This window comes from Pelodiscus sinensis, chromosome 19 (assembly GCF_049634645.1).
Source record: "Pelodiscus sinensis isolate JC-2024 chromosome 19, ASM4963464v1, whole genome shotgun sequence".
Taxonomy (NCBI): Eukaryota; Metazoa; Chordata; order Testudines; family Trionychidae; genus Pelodiscus; species Pelodiscus sinensis.
The window spans coordinates 12382776-12407236 of NC_134729.1; the positions used below are offsets into that span (position 1 = coordinate 12382776).

General features: G+C 57.1%; 1 protein-coding gene across 7 annotated transcripts in view; it reads left to right on the forward strand.

Moving 5' to 3' along the window:
• The first annotated feature begins 8251 nt into the window (after positions 1-8251).
• LOC102455881 (DENN domain-containing protein 1B) overlaps positions 8252-24461 on the forward strand; it is a 30267-nt gene continuing 14057 nt past the window's right edge. For 4 of the 7 annotated variants that reach the window (XM_075902311.1, XM_075902314.1, XM_075902315.1 and 1 more), the window contains exons 1-14: positions 8252-8496; positions 9699-9763; positions 11575-11618; positions 12030-12079; positions 12598-12717; positions 13210-13279; positions 13434-13514; positions 15206-15301; positions 15618-15671; positions 15944-16054; positions 16539-16639; positions 22742-22787; positions 23263-23364; positions 23912-24037. In XM_075902311.1, coding sequence (XP_075758426.1) covers positions 8480-8496; positions 9699-9763; positions 11575-11618; positions 12030-12079; positions 12598-12717; positions 13210-13279; positions 13434-13514; positions 15206-15301; positions 15618-15671; positions 15944-16054; positions 16539-16639; positions 22742-22787; positions 23263-23364; positions 23912-24037 — 1083 coding nt within the window. In that variant the 5' untranslated portion in view covers positions 8252-8479. The remainder of the gene's footprint in view (positions 8497-9698; positions 9764-11574; positions 11619-12029; positions 12080-12597; positions 12718-13209; positions 13280-13433; positions 13515-15205; positions 15302-15617; positions 15672-15943; positions 16055-16538; positions 16640-22741; positions 22788-23262; positions 23365-23911; positions 24038-24461) is intronic. The other 3 variants (XM_075902310.1, XM_075902313.1, XM_075902312.1) reach the window with 3 other exon arrangements.

Sequence of the window (24461 nt, forward strand, 5' to 3'; positions counted from 1 at the left end):
CTGAATGTATCTCGTTCTTTTTTTGAACCCTGTTAAGTCCTGGTTTTCACCCCCATCCTCTGGCAAGGAGTTCCACAGGTTGACTGCACTGCGTGAAGAAACAATTTCCTTTAAAAAAAAAAAAACCCTCCTCCCTGTTAATTTCACGCGGTGACCTCTAGTTCTTGTGTTTATGGGAACAAGTAACCAACATTTCCTTAGTCACTTGCCTGTGGGGTGTGGCTGGTTGGGTTGGGGGAGGCAAATGGCACCCAACATGGCTCATGGATATGCAGCCCTGAACTACTGAACAGAAAAGGGGTGATATACAATTTCTGTCTTGAACAGCTTATGGCCCAATAAATTCAGCTTGCTGGGGAAACTGAGGCTCAGAGAGGTGAGGTAACTCCTCTCTAGTCACCTGGCAGGTTGTTGGGACTGGAACACAGACGAGCTCACCCGCCGTAGCCCCTGATCTTGTGCTCTAGGCCTACCAACTGGAGGGATGGCTGGCAATGTAGTTTGAACTAAGAGGGAATTACCCCCGGGAACACCTTAAAGGGCAGAGGTAGATTCTCCCTCCCTGGTAATTTGGGACTCAAGCTGACTTTTTTCTAAGCAGGGTTCTTGGGAACAAATTCAGCCTGTGGCACAGGCCTAGGCAAGGGTCTTTTCCCAGGAAATCGAGCTGGAGTGTCTGTGTGACAGGGCTCCCGCACTGCGGGAAGAAACTGTTGGAATTTCCCGCCAAGCAGAAACTCTTGTTTGCCCTGGCTCTAAGGGGGGCCTTTCAGTAATTCCGTGTCTGAGGCGGGGTCTGCGCCCAGAAAGGCCGGGCCATGGGGCTCTCTCCCGGGCGTTCCTCCTTTCTCGTGCACTTTTGCTCTGAGCTGCTTGCTCGATGCACAGCTTGATCTTTGCTTGAGGCCCACAGGCGCGGCCACAATACAAGTAAATCACAGCGAGGAAAGCGGGGGAGAAAGGAGAGATGTTAGTGCAGCGTCTCATGCAGAGAGGCGCTTGATTCCCGTTACAACCCAGGGGATTTGGGCACCTTTATGTTGCACTTAAAAGTACTGCATGGGAGCTTTTCGGGGGGGGAAGGCAAAACGCCACATTTATTGGTAACGCAGACCTCAGTCAACCCTTAGCATAGGCATATGATATATCACCAGCAGTCTGTCTTGTTACTGGTAGTTGCTCCCCCTACCTGCACGGGCCAGGTGAGTTAGATGGGGGAGGGGTGGAGGCAGGATGCTCCCAGACGAGACAAAACCCGGGGTCCCCCTGCAAGATGCCTTAGATTGATATGGTCTTCCCTCTCCTGCAGATCTACATGCAGTTAGACAGCTGTGGTGCCTTTTTCTGGGGGGGGGGAGGTGTCTCAATGCTGCCATGTTCCCCTCCAAGGAGAGGTGCCCCCCCCCAAAAAAAAACAGGCCCTAGCTCCTGACTCCCAAGGTGCCCATAGGTCCCAGTTTTCTTTCAATGAGCCCTCTTCACAGGTCCCATTGTTCTGGATCTGGTTTCTGTCCCCTAGAGGTGCTTGATTTCCACACCCTTTCCATTCACACATTCGCTCCAGGGATTGCCCTATGAAGCAAAAAGGGGTACAAAGTCTACAAGGGTCTGTCTACACTAGCCCCCTAGTTCGAACTAGCGAGGCTAATGTAGGCATTCGAACTTGCAAATGAAGCCCGGGATTAAAATATCCTGGGCTTCATTTGCATGTTCACGGGCGCCGCCATTTTTAAATGTCCGGTATTTCGAACTCCATGCCCGCGGCTACACGTGGCACGGGCTAGGTAGTTCGAACTAAAGCCCCTAATTGCAGGAGGAGTAACAGTAGTCCGAATTAGGGGCTTTAGTTCGAACTACATAGCCCATGCCGCGTGTAGCCGCGGGCACGGAGTTCGACTACCGGGCATTTAAAAATGGCGGCGCCCGGGAATATTCAACTAAAGCCTGGGGTATTTTAATCCCGGGCTTCATTTGCAAGTTCGACTGCCTACATTAGCCACCCTAGTTCAAACTAGGGCAGACATACCCCCAGATACAAAGTTTCCATGTAAAAAGGCTTAATACAAAGTTGCTGTGACCTATAAGAAAATAGACAAAGTTTCTATATAAAAGGACTTAATACAAGTCCTTCAAGGATGGGTTGATTGAGTTCCGGTTGGTCGTGCTTTGGGCAGGGGGCTGGATTTGTTGGCCTGATGTCTCTTCCAGCCCTGGGATTCTATGATCCAGCAAAGCTCAACCCTTATTACAATGCTAAACGGACTTGATACAAAGTTAAAATACAAATTTCAGTGAGAAAGTGATTAAGGCAGAGATCAATGAGCTGTATCTACATCAATGACTGTGGCTCCTAAGCTCATGTGAGAAATGTCCAACCTAAACCTCCCTTGCTTCAGTATAAGCCCGTTCCTTTTTGGCCTATCCTCAGAGGCCAAGGAGAACAATTTTGCTCCCCCCTCCTTGTAACATCTGAGGAAGTGGGTTTTGCCCAGGAGAGCTCATGGGGCTCTATATATTTTGGGTGCCCCATACAGGACTGCCCGCAGTCAATAACAGGCTCCAAGGCCCTGGTGTTCAGCCAAAGTTCCCGTGGCATCCGTGCGATTCAAAGGGGCAGCTGCGGAGAGCCTGGGGTCAGCTGGGAACTTCCCAGCTGACCCCTGTTCCCATGGCCTGCGCTCCCCTTGCACAAATACACCCGGCCGGCAGGCGCGTTGGGTCGCCATGGCACGTGATTGTCCGCGAGGCGTGTGGCTGCCCTGCCAAATGTGTGTTCCCAGCCCCGATGCAATTTTGCCGCTGCTGAGCGACTTTGCGGCCTGTCTTGGGAAAGATTGTGCTTTGGGGCGGGGACGATGCCTGGGGCCTGTCCTCAGCTCCGGGAGCCCAGGGAAGTGGCTTGCAACCTCTTTTCATTCCTGGCCCCCTAACAAATGTTGGATGGAGGTGTGGAGTCCTTCGGAAAGTTCAGATCTAATCTGCGGACTGCAAATCACAGACAGAGGGGTTGGTGCAGGGAGACTGGGAGTGAGGCCTGGGTTTTGTTCCCAGCTCTGGGAGGGGAGTGGGATCTAGTGGTTATAGCAAGGGTGGGGCAGGGTTGGGAATCAGGACATTTTGGTTCCACGCCTAACTCTGAGGGGGGAGTGATGGCTAGTGGTTAGAGTGTCGGGTCTGCAGGGTTCCTAACTGGACTGAGGGCCACAGAAGAGGTCAGGGAGTTGATTTGTGGGATTTAGGGAATTCTGGACAGCTGTGTTCTAGTCCCAGCTGGGGCAGAGAAGTGGGGTCTAGCGGTTAGAGAAGGGAGACCCGTAAACACCCCTCCAAAGACTCGCACCTATACACCAGGGACACACACTCTACCCCTTGCAGAAGCAGTGCTCCAACACGTGCCCTGATACAAAACACACATGACACCCCAGCACCCCTAGGCGCACCACGCCCCTCACACGCCTGTCACACGCACAGAGAAAATACTCGCTCTGATCCCAGACCCCGGTACAGGGGCTGCACCCCCAACAACCAACACGCCACGCACATGCTACTGCCATGTATGCACCAGACATGCTGCTCGGACGTGTCTCACGCTCACACGGACAGCAGGCGAGGCACCCCGCACGTGGGGGCCGCGTAGACACTCGCCCGGGCACTCGCCAGGTGCTGCGGGGGCTGATGCTCCGTGGGAGGGCGGGAGAGGCAGGCAGCTGGCTCGGACATGGCCGGGGGCTGGGAGATGGCAATCTAGGTCAGTGTCATACCGAGGGGGGAGGGGAGGCTGCAGGGCGCCAACTCCCCCACCCCCCACACCAGCCGCTTGGAATGAGGTCAGCGCCTGCCTCGCCCGGCCGCGGAACAAAGTGGCATTTGTCTCCCTGCCAGCTCTGCAGGGCAGGCAGCCGTGCAAACGGGACCTGATTGCCATGGGACCCCCCACGCACGCAGGGAGGGGGGGCATGTAACCCCCCTGCAGCATAGATCCCCCCCTTTGTTACAAGATTCAGGCTGGCCGTGGTGCAAAGGGGTCCAGCCACGGGCGGGCTGAGCGCAGGGGTCGTTTCAGGACAGCAGGACGGGGTGGTGTGTGCCTTGGCCGATTTCTTGGAGCTGAGAGGCGGCCCATAGCTGGGGGTGGGGGGAGATGAGAGTCAGGACTCCTGGGTTCTGTTCTCAGCTGGGAGGGGGTGGATAATGGAACAGGCTAGGCAGGGAATCAGGACCCGGGTTCTAGCCCCAACGATGGGGGTTAGGGGGTGGTCAGGACCCCTGGGTTCCATCTCTGGGGCTGGGAAGGGAGTGGGGTGTAGTGGGCTGGCACCCCTATGCCCCCACTCTCCTTCCAGAGCTGAGCCCACTGGGAGTTTTGAGCCCCTGTCTTGCACTTCTGTAAATTTCCCCACCCCCATGAATGATACCAAATTTTTTTTTGGGGGGGGCACATACACAGCCATATAAGCTGATCTCTCCATGTGGCTCACCAGAACCAGCCACTGAACCAGAAGAATAGAACATAAAGGGGAATTAACAAGCACCACCAAACTATTTACACTCCCCCTAGCCAGTGCGCCATCCTGCTACTCCCACAGCCGTATTTATATTCAAGGCCAGTGCCACCCCCCTGGCCCAGACTGGCCTTGTCCCGCCCGTAGTGGGAGGAGCTTACTCTATATAAATAAGGCCCTGAAATTCACAGCCATATAAAAAAAAAGCACATCATGGACCATAACATCTGGTCTCGCTTGTGAACTCGGGTCTTTTGTGTGCTTTTCCCCTTGATGCTACAGGTTTCACAGGAGATGTGTGTTTCTCAAATAGGGGGGCCTGACCCAAAAGGGAGATGCAAGAGACTCTTTTTTTGGGGGGGGGGGATGTATTGACACCCTTACGTCAGGGCTGCTGTACGAGCTGGATAGCCAGACAATGGTGGTCGTTGTCCAGACACCCAGCTCTGAAGGCAGCACCCTGCCAAAAGCAGCGCATAAGGGTGGCGACACCATCCCATGCCACCCTTACTTCTGCGCTGCTGCTGGCTGTTGGCGGTGAGGCGGCCTTGGAATCCCCCGTAACTCCTTTTCGGGTCAGGATTCCTACAATTACAACACTGACATTTCAGATGTAACTAGCTGAAAGCATGACATTTACCATCAACTCCTATGACTGTGAAATTGACTGTGATTTTGGATTCCTTCCCCAAACCCTGCTCTTGTAGGTAAAAAATAGCTCCGTTCTGGATGAATGAGGTAGATTATTAACTACACCCATTTCTGGGGGAGTTAGGGGTCCCTAAACATATTTTGTGCTGATTAACTTTCATGGCTGGGGGGGAAAATCACTTAATGGTGGGTTTGTTGGGTGGGCGGGGTGATAGCATAGCCATCCTAAGTGCAAAAAATCACACCAGGACTAGGCCCGGAGACTGTGTTGTCTAAAATTATTTTGGGAGGGTGGAAAAAGCAGATTCCAATCAACCAAAAGATTTAATGAATTTGTCCTGATTTCGGCAAAACGGTTTTGGTCCAAAACGGCCCTGCCGTGTAAAAAGGTCTAAACATTTTGATGTTTCAGGTGAAAAAGACATTTTGTAGAAAATTTTCCTTCTTGTTTCTTTCAAACAAGTTTTGAAGCGCTTGAAACTGAAAGAAAACATGTTGTTTCCACGTTTCAATTTGCTGAAATTTTTCAAAAATGTAGGGGTTGGGGTTTTTTTTCCAGTTGGAAACAAATTATTAAGTATTATTATTAATTGGAACTACCAGTGAACCAAAGAAACAATCCATGTGTTTCTCCAGCTCTAGTCAAGTCCACCCAAAATCACAAGATTGGTGTAAACAATTATGAGATTTAAAAACAAAAAACAAAAAAACCCACGTAGTACATTTGGGGTTCTTCTGTCCAGCTGCCTCTTGTTTTCTGTAGCTCGCACGCAGGTGACATTTAAAAACTTTTCTCTATGAGGAGGAGGGCTCGACATGCACTTTTCCCCACCTTCATGTGACTCTGGGCTTTCAGAAAAAACGTGAGACATTGCCAGAGTTTGCAACACCGGACAAATCCCATTTCTGCACGTCAGCTCATCTAGGCTGCTGGTTCTTATTCCAGAGTTTGCAAACCCCCCCATCCTTGTTATTCCAGGGGCTCTCCACTTGATCCCAGCTAAAAGGGGCCTGGCAGGCCCTTTGGAAAGGGGTCGTGTTGTGGTCAAGTTGAGGAACCCTCGTCAGCTGTCTGGTCAGCCCTGGGAGCGTACCAGCCTCTCTACACCAAGACAGCCTGCTTTGCCCTCTGGCAACACACCCGGTTTCATGCACGAGACTCCTGGATTCCAGTCCCGGCTCCAGGGTGCCAGCTAAGCTGCATCAGGGCAAACAGCAGGAGGATGTCGGAAAGTGTGTCCCCGTTACAGGGTGCAGCTTTGGATCAAGCTCCTGTATGCACCAGATCCCAGGCCCCTATTGAACGCCCCATTTAGGGCAAGAGGGCCTGTAGGCTGCCCTGTGACTGGATCGAGCTTTGGAATCCTGAATCCCTCCCCTCCACATTAGACCCTGCCCCTCACCCAGAGCATGAGAAGGAACCCAGGAGTCCTGACCCCCCCCCCCCCCAGCTGTAACCACTAGGCCACAAATAATCCCAGGAAATGAATTTGCTGTCTAGGCACAGAAAATGAAACTGACTGGGCTTATGTCCCAGGCAGAAGTAGGTGCAAAAGGGAGCATCCCTTTAAGTTAACCCTGAGTTACCCACAAGCGTGTATGTGATGCCTTACCAGGGATCTAGGGGGAAATTGAAGGTTCTGGCTCCCAGTCGGCTGGCCCCAGATGTCGGTCCAGAGCTGTATTTACTACTGGCCACCTGCTGACCTGCCCACGCCTGCTGGTGGAAGAAATGGCACAGCTCTGCCCTCCGGTCAGGCTCTTCCAATGGAGGCCCGGCAGCCTAGTGGATACAGCAGGTCGCAGGAGGCCTGGGTTGAATCCCTGGCCCACTGGAGGATCTTGGGCATGTCACTTCCTCTGTGCCTCAGTTTCCCCCGCTGTCAGGCAGCGATGCTGCTGCTGACCTGGCCGCCTTTGAGAGCTGGGTGTTATTCACTGGTGCAACGGGCCGAGCGCCCCCTCGTCGCTGAAGTTTTCAGGCGAGACAGAACCTCCTGGCGCCTGTCGAGCCCCATGTGGGGACGGATCCACTGGGCAGCCCCAGCAGGGATGGGCTCGTTTTCATCTTGGGGTAAAGGGGGCGGGGCTGGATAGGGCTGTCCTAGCCTCCCTACATGGAAATCGAAATTACCTGCTCTCTCCTCTCCACCAGGCGTTGACAGGGGTGAGCTGGCCCAGCTCCGTGAAGAGCCACTGGGGTCAGCACTGCTCCGAGGGGAGAGCACCCCATGCTCCTTGCCCCCAGCCTGCTCCCTGCAGCACAATGCCCCCTGCTGAGTCCTCCCCCTGCTCCATGCCCCACAGCGCCCCCTGCTGAGCCTCCCATTCCTGCAGCACAGCGCCCCCTGCTGAGTCCTCCCCCTGCTCCCTGCAGCACAGCGCCCCCTGCTGAGCCTCCCATTCCTGCAGCACAGCGCCCCCTGCTGAGTCCTCCCCCTGCTCCATGCCCCACAGCGCCCCCTGCTGAGCCTCCCATTCCTGCAGCACAGCGTCCCCTGCTGAGCCCCCAGCCTGCTCCCTGCCCCACAGCGCCCCCTGCTGAGCCCCCAGCCTGCTCCCTGCCCCACAGTGCCCCCTGATGAGCTCCCGCACTCCTCCCTGCTGCATAGCGCCCCCTAGTGCCGCACTGGGGCATTGCCATCAACACTGATTGACAGGGAAGAGCACCCCCTACTGAGCCCCTAGCTCCACATTGGGGTGAGCAGTGAGGGCCAGGACCCCATCTTGTGACCGCACCCCAATCCCTGGAGCACAGCACCCCCTAGGGCCACCCTGGGGCCAGCGTTGATTAAAGTGGTGATGCGTGTCCCCCGTTGACTCCCGGCAACATCCTGCTGCCCATCCAAGTTCTGAGCTGGCACATGGGACCTTCTGTGATCTGCAGCAGGGTCTCCAAGGAGCAGGGCAAAACCAGACACTCCCCCGCCTCCGCCATCAGGACATGCATGTCATTGCTGCGTGCCTCGGTTTCCCCCTGTCACTGATCTGACCGCCTTCTCTTCACGGTCTGACCCCATTCTCCTCCCCCTCACGATGCCCCCTCCCCCCCCGCCGCCCCAGCCTGCCAGGTCCCCATTGGGTGTCACAGCCCTCAGACTTCCTCTAACGAAAAGCCACACAGGAAACACTGAAGCAAGAAAGGAGCGATTTCTCTCTCATGCTCTTGTAGCTGCACCGTAAAAAAAAATAGGGGAGAGATTTTTTTTTTTTTAAGACCCAACCCGGCCTTGAAATCTCCCCTCCAGGGGTGCTGCGGGCCCCACGCCCTGCTGGAGGCAGCCTTCCCGGGATGTGAGCGTGACGGGGAAGGAGCAGCCAGAGCCATGGGTTCGCGGATAAAGTAAGACCCCCCCCCCCGGATTGTCTCTGAGCGCTGTCAGGGCGTGGGCTGGGGATTTTCGGCCTCCCCTTGCCCCGTTCCCATTTGCTGAATCTTGAGCTGATCAGCGGAGAAAGTGAAATTGACCTTTGATCCCAGGCGGAGGGCCAGGCCACCTTATGACCCCCCCTCTTGGCTGGTTTCAATGGCTCAGGCCCCCACGAAGCGAGTGGCCCAGAGGGACTGGAAGATTTCTCCCTTCGGTGGGTTGGAAGCTGGGGCCGGGGGGACACCACCCACGGGGGGATCTCTGCAAAGGGGCGACAGAGCCAGGGCTCTCTAATTTGGCAGGGCGCTGGCCCTGTTGCCCACAGGGCTGGGCCAGCTTCGGGCTCCAGCGGGGCAAGCATGCCCGGGTTTGAGTGAGCCAGGCAGGTGAGCAGCCCTGGGTAGGAAGAGCCGGGGTGGGGGTGGGATGTTGCAGTTGCAGGGTGGGAAGTTCTCCTCCATCCCTGGGGCAGATGGGAATATGGGGCGCATCGGTGGGGGAGGGGAGTGCCCCCCCTCCCGGTGGAGTGGTACCTGCTAATTCCGTTGCCGTCCTTTGGCATCTTCTGGCCAAAGATTCCTCCTGCGTAGGGATGAATCCAGCCTCCCTTCGGAGAGGCAGGTCCGTGCCACTGTCCCCCTGCTCCCAGGGGGAAACTGAGGCCCAGGGAAGGGGAGTGACTTTCCCCGGTCTCAGAGGGGTCACCATGTCAGGCTGTATCTGAGAAACCAACAAGGGCTCCGGGACACTTGAGAGGTGAACAGATTTCTTCGGGCATAAGTGAATGAGAATGCAGGAGCCCTGAATCCTCCCCCTCCCCCGGTTGCTCCCTACTCTCACCACTAGACCCAACTCCCCTCCCGGAGCTGGAGAGAATAGCCAAGGGTCCATAGTGTGTCAGTGCAGTCCCCATGCCAGGTGGAGTCTGGATCTGTCACCAGGGTCCTTGACCAGGCCACCCTGGCTGGCCCTGACCTGTGCATTAAAATCCACACACACACCCTTGATCCCCAGGAGACAAAAACTCTTAGCAGCCTGAATTGGGCCCTTCCTGGAAGGTTTTCCCCCAGTGCCCGCGGGGGCAAATCCGCAGGGTCCTGTGACTGCGGCCCGTGTGCTGAGCTTGGACGGTCTCGGCCAGAGGCGACAGGTTCCACTCTTCTCTCCCCACCAGGGAAAATCCCCAGAAGACATTTGATTTGTTCTTCGAGGCGGCCTGCCCCAAGTCTGCAGAGGATGGTAAGTCCTGGCCCAGCGCCCGGGGTGGGCGGGTTGTATGGGGTTTACCGGGTTTCTTGGAGGGGGTGGGCCAGAAGGGAAAGGAACAGGCACAGGGGTTTTTGGTTCCACTCCGCCTTGCGTCCCCTGGGGCTAAGGGCAGCTCACTGATCCGGGAGCCAGGACTCCTGGCTTCTGTCCCCAGCCCTGGGAGGTTTGGGGAGTGGAGGTGTCTAAGAGGCGGAAGGGACAAGGAGTCAGGACTCCTGAGTCTGGTAGGGAAGAGGGGCCTAGTGGGTAGAGCAGTGGTGCAGTGTGTCTTTTCCATCGCTCTGGGGGGCCCACAGACACAAGGGCCGTCCTGGGGCATTTCAGGGGGCGGGCGGCTGCGTCCGGAGGGACAGCATTTGGGATGGGCCTGGGGGCATCTGCGGTTCAGGAGAGACCTGAAGCATCTTTGGCTGTCTGATATCAGCTGGGATTTCCTCAGGGCCCCTCAGCTGAGCAGGGACCCATCAGGTCTGTGATTGGATGAGAGACCTGCAAGCAAAACTCCTGGGGGGCTGTTGGGTGGCAGGGGTGAAGGAGGGGGCCTACGTCCCAGTAGGATGCAGGCATTGGCGTGGGGGCTCAGCAGGTATTTTCTCTCACTTCCTGCCAGTAGCCTGGGACCGTTCTGTTCTGCCGTCCCAAGTCCCCCTGCAGTTTGAATGATTGTCCTGGGAACCAGGTCATTCACTTCCTGCCCCAAACTGTTTTCCCCCAGCGGCTCCATCCGTGTCGGGGGCGGGGGGGAGAGGGATCCCTTGATAAACAGCCCCCCCCCATGTCCCACCCCAGAAGCAGCCGCTTGTCTGTGCCGGTGAGGGATCCCTAGGTAAACATCTGTCACGCCACACCCCAGAGGCAGTCGCACTTTGGAACTGGGTGAAGAGCTGCAGTGGAAGCAGTCTGCCTATATTACAGCCCAGCTCCCGTGAGGTCCTGGTGAATCAGACACCCCCTCCCCATGGAGCAGGGGGGCTGGTTCCAGGGGCAGCACAAAGCCTTGGTTTAGTGCCTCCCCCCCATTGCAGAGCCGGGTGGCTCTCGACAGTCACAGGAAGTGGCGAGACCGGAGGTGGAGGCAGCTAGCAAGTCTTCCGTGTAGCAGCAGTGTGTGCGGGGGGGGGGGGGGGGGGGCTTCGTGCCCTGCACAGGTGTCACGGGAACCCACATTCCTGTGCCAGCTCCCGGTGGGTGGGCACTGGCACCCTGGGGAGGGAGCTGTCCCAGCGAGAGGCAGCTCTGGGAGTGCGGGAGAATCCAGGGGCAGAGACGGATCTCCCCTCGGGCCCACGGCTCCCCAGGGATATTGTGCCTCGCTCGCCCCCGTGGGCACACCCAGCCTGGGCCCCCGCCTCCCTGCTGCAGTAGCAAGGGGGGATTTCTCCTCCAGGCTCGGAGGGCCTGGGGGACTCCAGGGGGATGGGAGATGGGCTACAGGACCTTTGCCCCCTCGGCGGCTCTGATCCAGCTCCTGGCTGTGCTGCGGCGGGAGGGGGGAAGGTCATTACCCCCCAGGAGCGCTGATGGGTGGCTTTCATAAAATGATTAGAGGGAAGGGGGGGGGCTGAGAGCCAGGACGTGGGTTCTAGTCCCAGCTCCGGGAGGGGAGTGGGGTCTAGTGGTTAGAGCAGGAGAGCCAGGACTCCTGGCTTTGGAGCTTTGGACACGTCACTTCCTAACCCTCTTCCTGCTCCCCACCGGAGAGGGAGTTTGGGGGGGGGGGGCTCAGGGGAGATAGACGGGGGGGCAGGCAGTCATGGCAGCTCTCTCTGCTTTCCCCACAGACCCCCAGGTTCTGAGGCAGTTCCCGGAGGAGTTTGATGACCAGGTCTGTGCCCCTCTGCCAAGCACCGTGTTTCCTCTGCCCACATGGGGGGGGGAGCCAGCTGTACATCATCCCTCCCCCCACAGTGCACTGGGGCCTGGGCCCGGAGCCATGGGGCTGCGCTTGATCTGCCCCACGTCCCTCTAGCTCAGTACGCCCCCTGCCCAGCGATCACACCCATGGGCCCAGCTCGCTGGCACCTCCCCCTCCTTGCCCCCTAGATCAGGCCCTCGTGGGCCTGTCTCGCCTCAGTGGGGTTAAACCAGCCAGGTCTCCCGGAAACTCCTCACAGCTCAGGCCTGGTGTCTGGTCTGTTGCAAGGGCTGGGGAGTTTGATGGGGCTTTTGGGGCCCCGCGTTTAGCTCCAGGGGGCTGTCCCTGCCCAGCGTGTGACTGCCACCTTGCCTTCCCCAGGAGTCCATCCAGATGCTGCCCAAATTCTGCTTCCCGTTCGACGTGGCGAGGTAGGCGGCTGCGTGGGCACCTCGATGGGGGGGGCATCCGACCTGGTTCACGGGGACGGCCCCAGCTGAAAGCGTCCCAGGCTGCCTGGGGCCCAATCGCCCCTGGCCAAGCTGGGCTGGCAGTGGGGTGGCTGCAGGGAGTTTCCTGCAGGGGAGGGGGGGCTGAGTTCCCCGCCTCCCAGGGGGCAAATGAAAGACCACTGGGCGCACTGAGTGCCCAGGGGAGAGGAAGATGCTGAGTCACTGGCAGGATCAGGCCCAGAGAGCTCAGTGCACCATGGCCGGGACCAGCAGAGGGACTCCAACCACTAGACCCCACCCCCCTCCCAGAGTCGGGGAGGACCCAGGAGTCCTGCACCCCACCCCGTGCTCAGGGTGTTGGCCTGGGACAGGCTCTGGTTCCTGTCTGTCACCAGTGCCCAAAGCTTCGGCCCGGCCCAACCCGGTGGCAGGGGGCTGGGGCCGGCCGTCAGCTTCCTCGTCTCCCCTGGGTCTCACGGGTGCCCTGACCCCTGCAGGGTAAAGGAAAGCTCCATGGTGCAGAACTTCACCTTCGCCCTCACGGACCTGGAGGGGAACCAGCGCTTCGGGTTCTGCCGCCTGGCCGGCGGCTTCCAGACCTGCCTCTGCATCCTCAGGTACCACGCGGCGTGGCAGGGAGTGGGCCAGCGGCTCAGCCAGGGGGCGCTTTCCCCTCCGTGCTCGCGCAGCCCGAGGCGGCAGCGGGGCCCTAGCAGGTGCCCAGTTCCCACAGCTGCCGTGTTCCCCCACATCCTGCTGGGTCAATTGTTTCCATTCCTGGGGCTCTCCCGTGTCCCTGGGGCAGTGCAGCTGGCTTTGGGCATCTTCCTCACTTCTGATGCTCCTGAATTGCCTTGCCGTGCAGCTGTTACAAACAGGGATGCGCCTCGCACCAGAAGCAGCTGCCTCTGCGCTTTGAGATATAAACAGCCTCACCCTAGCGGCAGCTGCATTTCAGGCCCTTCATCGTGACGTGCCTCAGTTTCCCCAGCTGAGCTTTTTGGGACACAGACTCTCACTCCGGGTCTATTCAGTGCCCGGCAGGGCAGGTCTTCTTCTAGGTCCCGTACCACCGACAATAAACCGCCCCCTGCTTCTCTTTCCTTCAGTTACCTGCCGTGGTTTGAAGTTTTCTACAAGATCCTCAACAACATCGCAGACCATTTGGCTAAGGGGCAGGTGAGCCCAGGACTCCTGGGTCCTTTTTGGTGGCATTTCTCCCCCTTCCTTCTCCCGCCATCTCCCATCTCACTACATCCCAAGCACCTTATCACCGTCTCCACCCCAGCTCCCTTTGGGCAGATCAGTTTCATCCTTTCTCTCTCCCCATCAGCTCCATGAACTGTCCGAGCTCCTCTCCACGCTCTATTGCCACCCAGTGCCCCAGCTGAACAGCCCCGTCAACCTCGAATTTGTAAGTATCAGCTCAGTCTCTCTCACTAGGGGGCGCTGCCTTTCCTCTGGGTCCATTATCCATCTGTGTAGGGTGGGAACTTGGGGGAAGACGTGGAATTAGGGTAGGGGTGGGGTGGAGCAGGCACTTGGAGGAAGCAGGGGAAGGGCCGGACACCCACCAACTAGAGAGGAAGTTGGTGCCTATCCACAACCCCCTAAAATAGCCGAATTTCACAGGGCCGGATTTAATGGTCCATTATATCCAGTATAATTTACAGCTATTTGGAAAGTAAAAAGCTGTTTTTTCCCCCCTTAGCAAACTTTTACCAATAGAAACTTTTTAGCTTTTCCTTGAATTTTTTTGCCTGATTATGTGACCTTTGGGCACTATATTTTGGCAGAAACCTAAGAGTCCAATTCAAACTGGGGCTGTCGGTGCCTTGTGGGAGTTGTAGTTCAAGTCCCTTGTGTGCCTGGTCCCTATGGACCAACTCCCTGTTTGGACTACATCTCCCAGAATGCACCACTTCCTCCCCTCCGTGAAGGGCGAAGTGTGACCTAGGATGCTGTGGTGCATCCTGGGAGATGTAGTCAAACCACAAGCCCACGCTACCATCTACATGTTTTGTTAGTCTTTAAGGTCCTGCTCAACTATTTGTTGTTTTTTAAGTTTTTTCAAACCGCAGAGTCCTTCCTATAGAGGACGACAGCAGCATGAGGCACCCAAACGACAAGTCCCACGAGACACCAAGGCGCCCTTTTTAATTGAGGATACTCTGGTTTGGGGCCAAAATATTTCAGTTTGGGGTATTTTTACATAGCAACACTTTCCAGGAGAAGCAGACGGGTGGGGGGTGGGTGGGAATCCATTAAGTCAAACCTCAGTTTTCCATTGAAAAAATCAGGACTCTTCAATCTAGTGGCCAAAGGGCTAATTAAATCCAGTGCCTATGGCTTGAGGCTAGGTGGGTTCAGACTGGAAATAGGTGTACATTTTTGACTGCAGAGATAATTAACCATGGGAACAGTTTCCCAGAGAGTATTCTCCCTCACTGGCCATTTTGAAATCAAGAGTTCGGTTTAGGAAAAAGAGAGCCAAAGTGTGTGTGGAGTGGGGTGAGGGGGAAGGGGAAATATAATCTGAGGCTACGAAACCGTGACGGGTGTGGAAACAAGGGAACGGAGAATGGTTATTTATCCTTCCCCACAACACAAAATCCAAGGGTCACCCGATGACATGGATAGGCAGCAGATTTAACACAAAAAAGAGGAAGGCTATTTTTTCCCCACACACTGCTCGGTTAACCCGTGGAACTCCCTCCCTCAGGATGTTGCGATAGCCTCGTGCACAAATGAGTTTTAAAAAAAGAACTAGATACATTCACAATGAATAGATCCATCAGTGGCTATTAGCCAAGGTCCAGGATGTAACCCCATGCGTTGGCAACCCCGAATCGGTGTCCCAAAATCTTTGGCCACTCAGAGACGGGATGCTGGTCTTGATTGGCCATGGTGGGACCCTGTAGGGCAGCTCTGATAGGTTGTTTTTCTAAGAGGTCTGCTCTAGGGGTTATTTTGGGAACGTTTTACGGGATTTTGGCCTTGAAATCTCTTACCCCTCCAAGCCCCATCCACTGACCACGCCGGGGTGCACTGTGGTGGGGGCGTGCGTGTGTCTCTATGCTTTTATCCCCCTCGTTGTCCCGCAAGGACCAGAAGTTGAACAAACTGAAAATTACCACCGGCAACTTTCTGAAAGGCCGACACAGAGACCGGACCCAGGATCCGGCGGGCGGGACCGAGTCGGTGAGTCGGGATCCTCCGCCCGATTTTAACCAGCCGGAGTGTGCCGACTAACCGAGCGATCCCTGACAGTGTGGGGTTCCCCCCCCCGCCACAAGATGATCACTAAGGGGTGGGTGGGACGGGGGCTGCTGGAAGGAGAAGACTCTGCCTCCGAATCTTCTCACTCCAGCCAGGGCAACCGACTTGGCTGCCAACTAATGACCAGCATGATGATGATTAACCGTGTGTAGCTTGAGTGAGCAGCACTAACTCCGCAGCACGGTGCCGCCTGGTGGTGGGGGCTGTGCTAATGCCCCCCCCCCCATCTTCATTACAGCCTTCGTACTTCATTGCACCCGACCTTGGCAGCCTGCCCACCATCCCGGAGAACGTAAGTCCCCGTGTCTTCCTCAGCAGGGGGATGTGAGAGCACTGACTGTGGCAGGGGAGTGCAGTGCAGGAGAAGGGGCATGCACTGACGGGCAGGAGGGAGTGCAGTGCAAGGGGAGGGGCGCGCACTGACTGGCAGGGAAGTGCAGTGCAGGGGAGGGGTGCACGCTGACTGGCAGGAGGAGTGCAAGGAAGGAAGCAAGAGGAGATGAAGGGGAAGCCGGGGAAGGGGGACCTGGTACCTCTAATGGCTGCCCCGGGCGCTGCCCGCAGAGGAACCTGACGGAGTTCGTGGTGGCCGTGGACGTGCCCAACATGCTGCAGCTGTACGGGAGCATGCTGTACGAACGGCGCATCCTGCTCACCTCCAGCAAGCTCAGCACGGTGAGGGGCCCAGCGCACGCACACACTGGGGGGGGGGTCGTGGGATGGCCCTTGGCACATAGACTGGGGGGGGAGGTCGTGGGGATAGCCCCTGGCGCACGCACACACACGCTGGGGGAGGATGGTTGCAGGGATGGGCCCTGGCACACACACACGGGGGGGGGGGGGGCTCATGGGGATGGCCCCTGGCACACACACACTGGGGAGGGCTGCAGGGATGACTCTTGGTGCACACACACGGGGGGGGGGGTCACGGGGATGGCCCCTGGCACACACACGCCGGGGGGAGGGTCGGAGGGATGGGCCCTGGCACACACACAACCTGCTACTCATGTCCCTCCCATCCATCAACACAGGCCATTTCTTGGGTCCCCTGCCTCCGCCAGCTTCACACAGGCCCCTCCGCTCCCTCCTCCCCCGGTGTGGAGTCCCCCCCCCCCCCAGCAGCACAGAGTCTCAGTCTTGTCCCTGTGTGTGTCCTTAGCTCACAGCCTGCGTCCAGGCCTCCTCCGCCATGCTCTACCCCATGTACTGGCAGCACATCTACATCCCCACGCTGCCCCCGCACCTGCTCGACTACTGCTGGTAAGGGCATGGGGGCCTTGGGGGGGACACTGCCAGCGTGCTCCAGGGAGGCAGGAGGGTTGGTGCTGGCCACAGTTCCCCAGACAGGTGCTAGGGGGCGCTGTGCTGCAGGGAGCAGGTCGAGGACTCAGTAGGGGGCGCTCTCCCTTGGCAGTCAGCGCCTTCCCCAGTTTCCCAGGGTGGCACTGGAGGCGCTGTGCCACAAGAAGTGGGTTTGGGGGGGCTGATCTGTTACATTGATCCCCAATGTAGGGTTGCCAGGTGTTTGGTTTTCACCCGGACTGTTCAGTATTCGGGTCCCCTGTCTGGTAAAAAAAAAACAGAAAATACCGGATGGAAGCCCAGTTGGGACAATTTACCCCTGCCGTGTCAGGAGAGTGAGCACTGGGCCATTTAAAGGTGCAGTGCCCCCATTTTTTTTTCTTTTTTGCTCAACAACTTTGGTCCCCCCCCCCCCTTTTTTTTTTTTGCTCAACAGAATTTTTTCCCGGTGTTGTTTTTTTGGGGGGTTGGTGTTCAGTATTTTTGTTAAACCATCTGGGAACTCTGGTGCTTGGAGGCATGCAGTGTTTTCCCCAGAAAATTAGGGGGGTGTTCAAATTTACAGGGGGGTGTCAGGGCCAATGAGGGGTGAGATTGTGAGGGTGAAGGGGGGCTGTATGGTTCTCAATGTGCACGACTTTGCATGGATCGATCTCAACTAGACATAGAAACTGACGGGGTCTAAATTAGCTGCTCCCACTTGAGAGGGCGAGATCTTGGAGTCCCTGCGGAGGGTCCTCTGAAAACATTCACTCTATGTGCAGCCACAGCCAAAAAAGCTCATGGGATCTTCAGCGCTATTAGGAAAGAAACGGCTAAGACAGGCAATATCATAAAGCCTCTCTAGAAATCCACGGTTGGCTCAGATCTTGACTACTGCATGCAGTCTGTGTTACCCCATGCCCAAATATATTTATATTGGGGAGAGGGGCTACTAACATGATTCAGAGTATGAAACTGGAGGAGGGATGAAAATGACTGGGACTTTTCAGCATGGAAAAGAGATGGCTAAGGGAGGATATGACAGAGTCTTAGAAAATCTTGACGGGTGTGAAGAAAGTGAATAAGGAATGGCTATTTAACCCATCCCATAGCACAAGAACTAGCAGCCACCCAATGCAACTGATAAGCAGCCAGTGTAAAACAAACCAAAGAAAGTATTTCTTCATGAAGTGTACAGTCAGTCAACCTGTGGAACTCCTTGCCAGAGGATGTTGTGAAGGCCAAGACTAGAACAGGGTTCAGAGAAGAGCTAGATCCATTCCTGGAGGACAGGTCTATGGGTGGCTATTAACCAGGAAGAGCAGGGATGCAGCCCTGCCATGCTCCCAGTGTGACTTCCAGTCACTGGGAATGGGCAACTCCCTCGGGGGCACCCTGCACCGGCCGCTGTGGGGAAACAGGACGCTGGGCTAGATGGACCTTTCGTGGCCATTCTCTTGTAAAAATTAATTATTATACAAACGTTGAGGACCGACACTCTCCAAGATACCGACCTCTCACGAGGACAACGGTGTAAGACCATGCCCTTGGCAAATGGGGTTCTTTAAATAGCGTGGCCTAGGAGGAAGCATGAACTGATGCCCCAAAAGCCAGCGTTCTGCAGCAAAGTCATCAACCCGAGTCGAACAAACACCATCCAGCCTTCCTGAAGCTTGCCCCTCTCTTTTCCCTCCAGCGCACCCCGCTTTTGTTGTCCTTGGTGAGGGGAGACTCAGAATGCAGAGGTGTTTTCACCTCCCAGGTGTGGGGGGGAGGCACTTGGCTTGTTCCTCCAGCCCCGGCCTCACCACTCAATCTAGCTACTGCTGGTTATTGAGCTACTGTTCACTCTACTTCAGGGCTGGGCAATCAGTTTTTATGGGGGGGCCACTCCCAAGATTTTGGAAAGTGGTCGAGGGCCGCACTCTTCCGTGGTATTAATGGAGGAGGTGCGGGATCTGGGATGGAGGCTGGGTGCAGAAGGGAGCTTGGGATAAAGCATTGGGGTGCAGGAGGGAAAATGGGGTCTGGGAGGGAGTTTGGGTGAAGGAGGCAGGGAGAGATTGTGTTCTCGGGCAGGAGGTTGGGGTGCCAGATCTAGGAGGGGGTATGGGTGCATGTGGAGTAGTGAGACAGGAGTGGGGGGCAGAGGGTTGGGGAAGAATAGGGCTGAGGTGCCAGAGGCAGGTTCTGCCAGGAGACTTTTCAGTCTACCTGCTGGTCCGCAGAGCTTAAAATGTTTCTACCTGCTTGGCCATGTGCTTGAGTGAGTAAGCCTGAGGGTTGTGCTTTGTGGCTGCTTGTTATTCAAACAGGCAGCTCCCATTGGCCAGTGTCTGTCCAATGGGATTGTGCTGGGGGCGGGAGCAGCATCTGAATCTCGCTCCTCCTTCCCTCTGGACTCAAAGAGAAAGAGCCTTGCAGCCAAGTTTCTGAGCAGAGTGCAGGGCAAGCAGGGTAGCCTGCTTGGGGCTCCCCACTGCCTCCATGGGCTGGATCTGGTGGCTTGATGGGCCGGATCCAGCCCGCAGGCCGTATTTTGCCCAGGTCTGGTCTACTGCCACCTGCTGCTGAGACCCCTGCAGGCTGCTCCCTTGAGGTTCCAGCTCTCACCGAGGGAACCTCTCCGCCGGGGGTGTAACTAACAGCCGGGCCAGCGCAGACTCGAGCTGAAGCATCCACACTACAAATGGGGTCGGGTACAGCGTGACCTGGGCAAAGCAGAGGGTTGGGCCAAAAGAAATCTGACGAGGTTCAACAAGGACAAGTGCAGAGTCCGGCCCTTGGGACGGAAGAATCCCAAGAATTGTTACAGGCTGGGGACCGACTGCCTAAGCAGCCATTCGGCAAAAAAGGGCCTGGGGATTCCAGTGGATGAGAAACTGGATATGAGTCAACAGGGCGCCCGTGTAGCCAAAAATACTAAGGCCACGTTCAGGTGCATTAGGAGGAGCATTGCCAGCAGATCTAGAGAAGTGATTATTCCCCACTGGTGAGGCTACATCTGGAGTATTGTGTCCAAATTTGGGCCCCCCACTACAGAAAGGATGTGGATGCATTGGAGAGGGTCCAGCGGAGGGCAGCAAAAACTATCAGGGGGCTGGAGCACATGCCCTATGAGGAGAGGCTGAGGGATTTGGGTCTGTTTACTCTGCAGAAGCGAAGAGTGAGGGGGGATTTGAGAGCAGCCTTCAACTCCCTGAAGGGAGGTTCCAAAGAGGATGGAGAGAGGCTGTTCTCAGGGGTGGCAGATGGCAGAACGAGGAGCAATGGGCTCAAGTTGCAGTGGGGGAGGTCTAGGTTGGAGATTAGGAGAAACTATTTCCCCAGGAGGGTGGGGAAGCGCTGGGATGGGTTCCCTGGGGGCGGGGTGGAATCTCCATCCCTAGAGGTTTTTAAGTCCTGGCTTGACAGAGCCCTGGCTGGGATGATTGAGTTGGGGTTGGTCCTGCTTCAGGCAGGGGGCTGGACTTGATGCCTCCTGAGATCTCTTCCATCCCTAGGTAGGGTTACCAGGTGTCCAGTTTTCATCCAGACAGTCCAGTATTTGTGGCCCCTGGTCAGTAAAAAAAACAGAAGATACCTGATAGACGGAAGGCCGGCGGGGACATTCTTCCCTTGCCGCATTTGGCGGGGGCGGGGGGAGCGGGGAGGATTTAAAGGCGCAGTGACCGTTTTTTTTCACTCAACAACTTTTTTTTTGTTCAACCAGTTTTTTCTCTCGCCATGTTCACGATCTTTTGTGAAAGTATATGGCAACCTTAGCCCTACGATTCCATGATTCAATGCAAAGACGCTCTCTGGGGATGCTCCGACAGTATTTGTGATTCATAGGCAGCCCATCAAGCAAACATCTGTCCCCACCCTCTGTCTCCACTGGGATGGGCCATTTCAGTTGAGGGATGAATTGGAGGGGCAGTTCCAGAAGCTGGAAGACGTTGCTTGTGTTAGTGAAGCTAATCCCGTCAAGGTGGGATGTTAAATAGCAACTAATTCACTAGTCGAGTAGTCGATGGACTTCCTGCTGGCCCCGAGTTCCACATTCCTCCTTTGAAATGTACAAGACTCCCAGTGGGGGCTCTTGTACATTTCAAAGGAGGAATGGGGAAGTGCCTATCGAAATTCCATCGACTGCTCGACTGGTAAATTACTTGCTACTTAACATCCTGAATTTGTACCATTCGATGTGGAGATGCGAATATTAAAAAGCAAGGAAATAGCCTTTGCAGTGAGTTAAGCAGTCACGATTTTTATTCAAGCCTAAGTTGATAGTGTAATCTTTATCGCCTCTGTAATCGGGTGATAACGTTCCTTTTGTAGAAGAGCGGCTACTTTTAAATCCGCGATTGAATGTGCAGGCAGATTAAAATGCTCCCCTACAGGTTTGTGTGTGTGACCGTCCCTGATGTCTGATTTGTGTCCATTTTTCCTTTGGCGCAGCGCCTGTCCAGTTTGGCCAATGTATGCGGCAGAGGGGCATGGCTGGCACTTGCTGGCGTATATCCCATTCCAGGCTCTGCCGTGAATGAGCCCTGAGGTGGTAGCTGGGATTGTTAGGGCCTGTGGTGGTGTCGGGGGTGCAGCTGTGCGGACAGAGCTGGCGGTGGGGTTTGTTGCAGGGGTGGTTCCTGAGGGAGTGTGTTTGAGGTGTGGCAGCAGGTGGGTATTTGCTTCAGGCTGGGGGGCTGTCTTTAGGCAAGGACTGGCCTGTGTCCCACAAAAGTTAATGCCCCAATAAATCCGTGAGTCCCTCAGGTGCCCCAGGACTCCGCGCTGTTTTCCCCGGGACCCCTCCGAGACAAGGGAGGGAGAGACCCCACCAGACCAGGACGGGCTAAGCACGGTCCTGCTGCCCTGTACTCACGCAACAAGCGTCACCACATTTCACTGCCTCGGCATTCAAGTGGTTTGTCACCCAACCCCCTCCAGGCTCTGTCACCCGGGCAACACAGCGCTGTAGCTGTTGGATACCCGGCGGGGGGGGGGGGGGCTGTTGGGGACATTCAGGATGGGCAGCAGTGGATATAGGGCAGGGCGAGCGGGACAGGGTGCCGCAGCCCTGCACTTTTGAAATTCCCCGGCGCCGGCCAGTACGGGCCACGTGGGGCCGAGGGAGCACATTCGCGGTGTGCTGAAACGCCGCGCAACAGCTGAGAGGGGAGACACCTGGGCGTGGCGTGGCATGGCGTGGCGTGGCGAGGCGTGGCGTGGCGTGGCGTGGCGTGGCATGGCGAGGCGAGGCGTGACGCCACGGCCCGGGACTTCAAAACCGCGTGGCCCAGCGTTGCACCGCTCGGTTCGGCACGTGGCCTGGAGCCTGGGCTGGGGCCGCGGCTGCCCTGCATACTGGAAGGCAGAAGGTGGATGGCAGAGGAAGGGGCTTGTGCTGAGGGGAGGGGGGCAGGTCAGGAGAAAAAAGGGGAGGAGAGACAAATGGCAGGGGGCCAAGCGGAGACAATGAGGAAAAGGGCGGGAGGGGAGGGGTCAGTGGGAGGGGGGACAGGGTGATGCTGGGAGAGGAGAAGGTAAGGGCATTGGGGGCTAAAGGGGGGAGGGGGAGGTGCTGGGAGAAGGTTTGAAAGGAGGGCTGGGCATGAGGAAGGCGAGGATGCAGCAAGGCATGTGTGAAAGCATGGGGGCAGAGGGTGGTGAGGGGGTGGGCATCAGGGAAAAAGAGGGCAAAGGGGGTAGGGGCAGTGAGGGAAGGGGCAGGCACCTGGAGGGTGCAGGGCTAAGGGAAGGTGCAGGTGCCGGGGGATTCTGGGTGAAGCAGAAGGGCAGACACCTGCAGGGGAGGGACCAGCACCAGAGGAGAGAGGCAGGGCAGGTGTGTAGAGGGAGGTGTTAGGAGAGGGGATGAAGAGGGGTAGCTCATATGATCAGAGTGGGGCTGCTGGAGGAGTGGGCACAGGGGGGACCCCTTTTTTCTGTTTTTTCTCCAAAGGGGGGGCCCCGCGATATTGTGCTGCCCTGGGCCCTGCAAAACTCTCATCCGCCCCGGGGATGGGGGTAGCGACATTGATCCTTCCTCCATCTGTGACTCATGAGTGTCTCTCTCCCCCTCCCGCTCCTTCGCAGCGCCCCCATGCCCTACCTCATCGGCGTCCACTCCAGCCTCATGGAGGTGAGTCCTGCCCCCCCGGGGAGTGGAGCCTGGGGGTGTGCCCCAGTGCACACTGGGGCTGCGGGAGGCTGAAATGTGGGGGATCCCCTGGGGCACAGAGGGGCGCGCCGTCCGTTCCCAGGTGGAAACCAAGGGCAGGTGTTTGTGCAGAAAAGGGTACCACAGCCCCGGGGGGGGGGGGGAATTCCCTCAGCCTGTGCCCAGGGAAGGGGGGGGGCGGTCCCTTGAATGTTTCAGTTGGCTCTCGAGTCAAAGCTGCATCTGCCAGGAGCTGGCGGGAGTCCCGGTGCTGGAGCGGAGCCGGGCGCCAAGTGACGGGCTTGCGGGTTGGCTGCCAGATCAGGCGTCCCTTGGCAAAGGGCCGTCGTGGGGGGTCTGAGGACACAGGGAGCCCGGCTGACTGGTGGGGGGATGCAGCGCCCCGAGGCCGGGTCCCTCTCAGCCCCTTCCCCTCTGGGGTGTCCTCTCCCCGCAGAGGGTGCGGAGCAAGGCCCTGGAGGACGTGGTGATCCTCAACATCGACACCAACACGTTGGAGTCGCCCTTCCAGGACCTGGAGAACCTCCCGAGCGACGTGGTCAGTCCCCGCCCCTCCCCGTCTCCGCACCAGCGGCTGCGTGAACTCCCCTGCTCTGGAGGGGGCCCCGGCCACATTCCACCGCCATGGTCCTGGGCAAGTCCCATGCTGGTCTGGATCCAAACCTGTCACCCCATGGCCAGAAGCTCCCAGTCACCCCTGCTTTTCTGTTCTGTGCCCCCTCTGAACACCCAGGGCACGGGGCGGGGAGCTCTGAGCCCCTGCTGGCTTCTCCCAGCCTGGCAGATCTTATCCCCAGTGCCGACTACACCCTTCAGCTGCTTCCTGAAGGGCGTATGTCTCCGGGGGGCCCCGGGGACCCTCTAGCCCTGGCCCACAGACGGATCCCCCCGTACCTGTCCAGACGGCCCCCTGGGGGTGTGATTTGCAGGGACCCAATGGTATTTCCCTCCCTCTCCAGCGCATGGACTCTCCCACCTAATCCAGGGGTCCCTGCCCTGCTGAGCTCAGCTTGAGCAAGCCCCAATGTCCCCCGGGGTCCCAGGCACTGACTCTGATGCGCTCCTGTGGGTTCCTCCTCTCCCAGGTGTCCCTGCTGAAGCTCCAGCTGAAGAAGCAGTCGGCCACCACTGGGGACGGGGTGGCCCGAGCCTTCCTCCGGGCCCAGGCGCTGCTCTTTGGCAGCTACCGCGACGCGCTGCTTTGCACCCCGGTGAGGCGGCTCCCCATCCTGCTCACTGCGGGCAGCTCCCGGGAGGGGGAGGGTGCAGCCTGAGACGGGATGGGGCTAGGTGGCTCAATGTCACCCCCTTGGGCAAGATGTTCACTAGGGGTGCTGTGGCGCCTTGACCCCCTGTCCTGGCCCAGGAACCCAGTGCTGTGCACTGGGAATTATATATTAGGTGTATTACGGTAGCCCCAGGGCACTCCAGTCAAGGGCAAGAGTCCACTCTGCCAGGTGCTGTACATTATATATTAGATGTATTATGGTAGCCCCTGGGAACCCCAGTCAAAGACCCCATTTTGCCAAGTGCTGTACATTATTTATTAGGTGTGTTACGGTAATACCTGAGGACCCCAGTCAAAGATCCCATTATACTAGCTGCTGTATGTTATTTATTAGGTGTATTACGGTA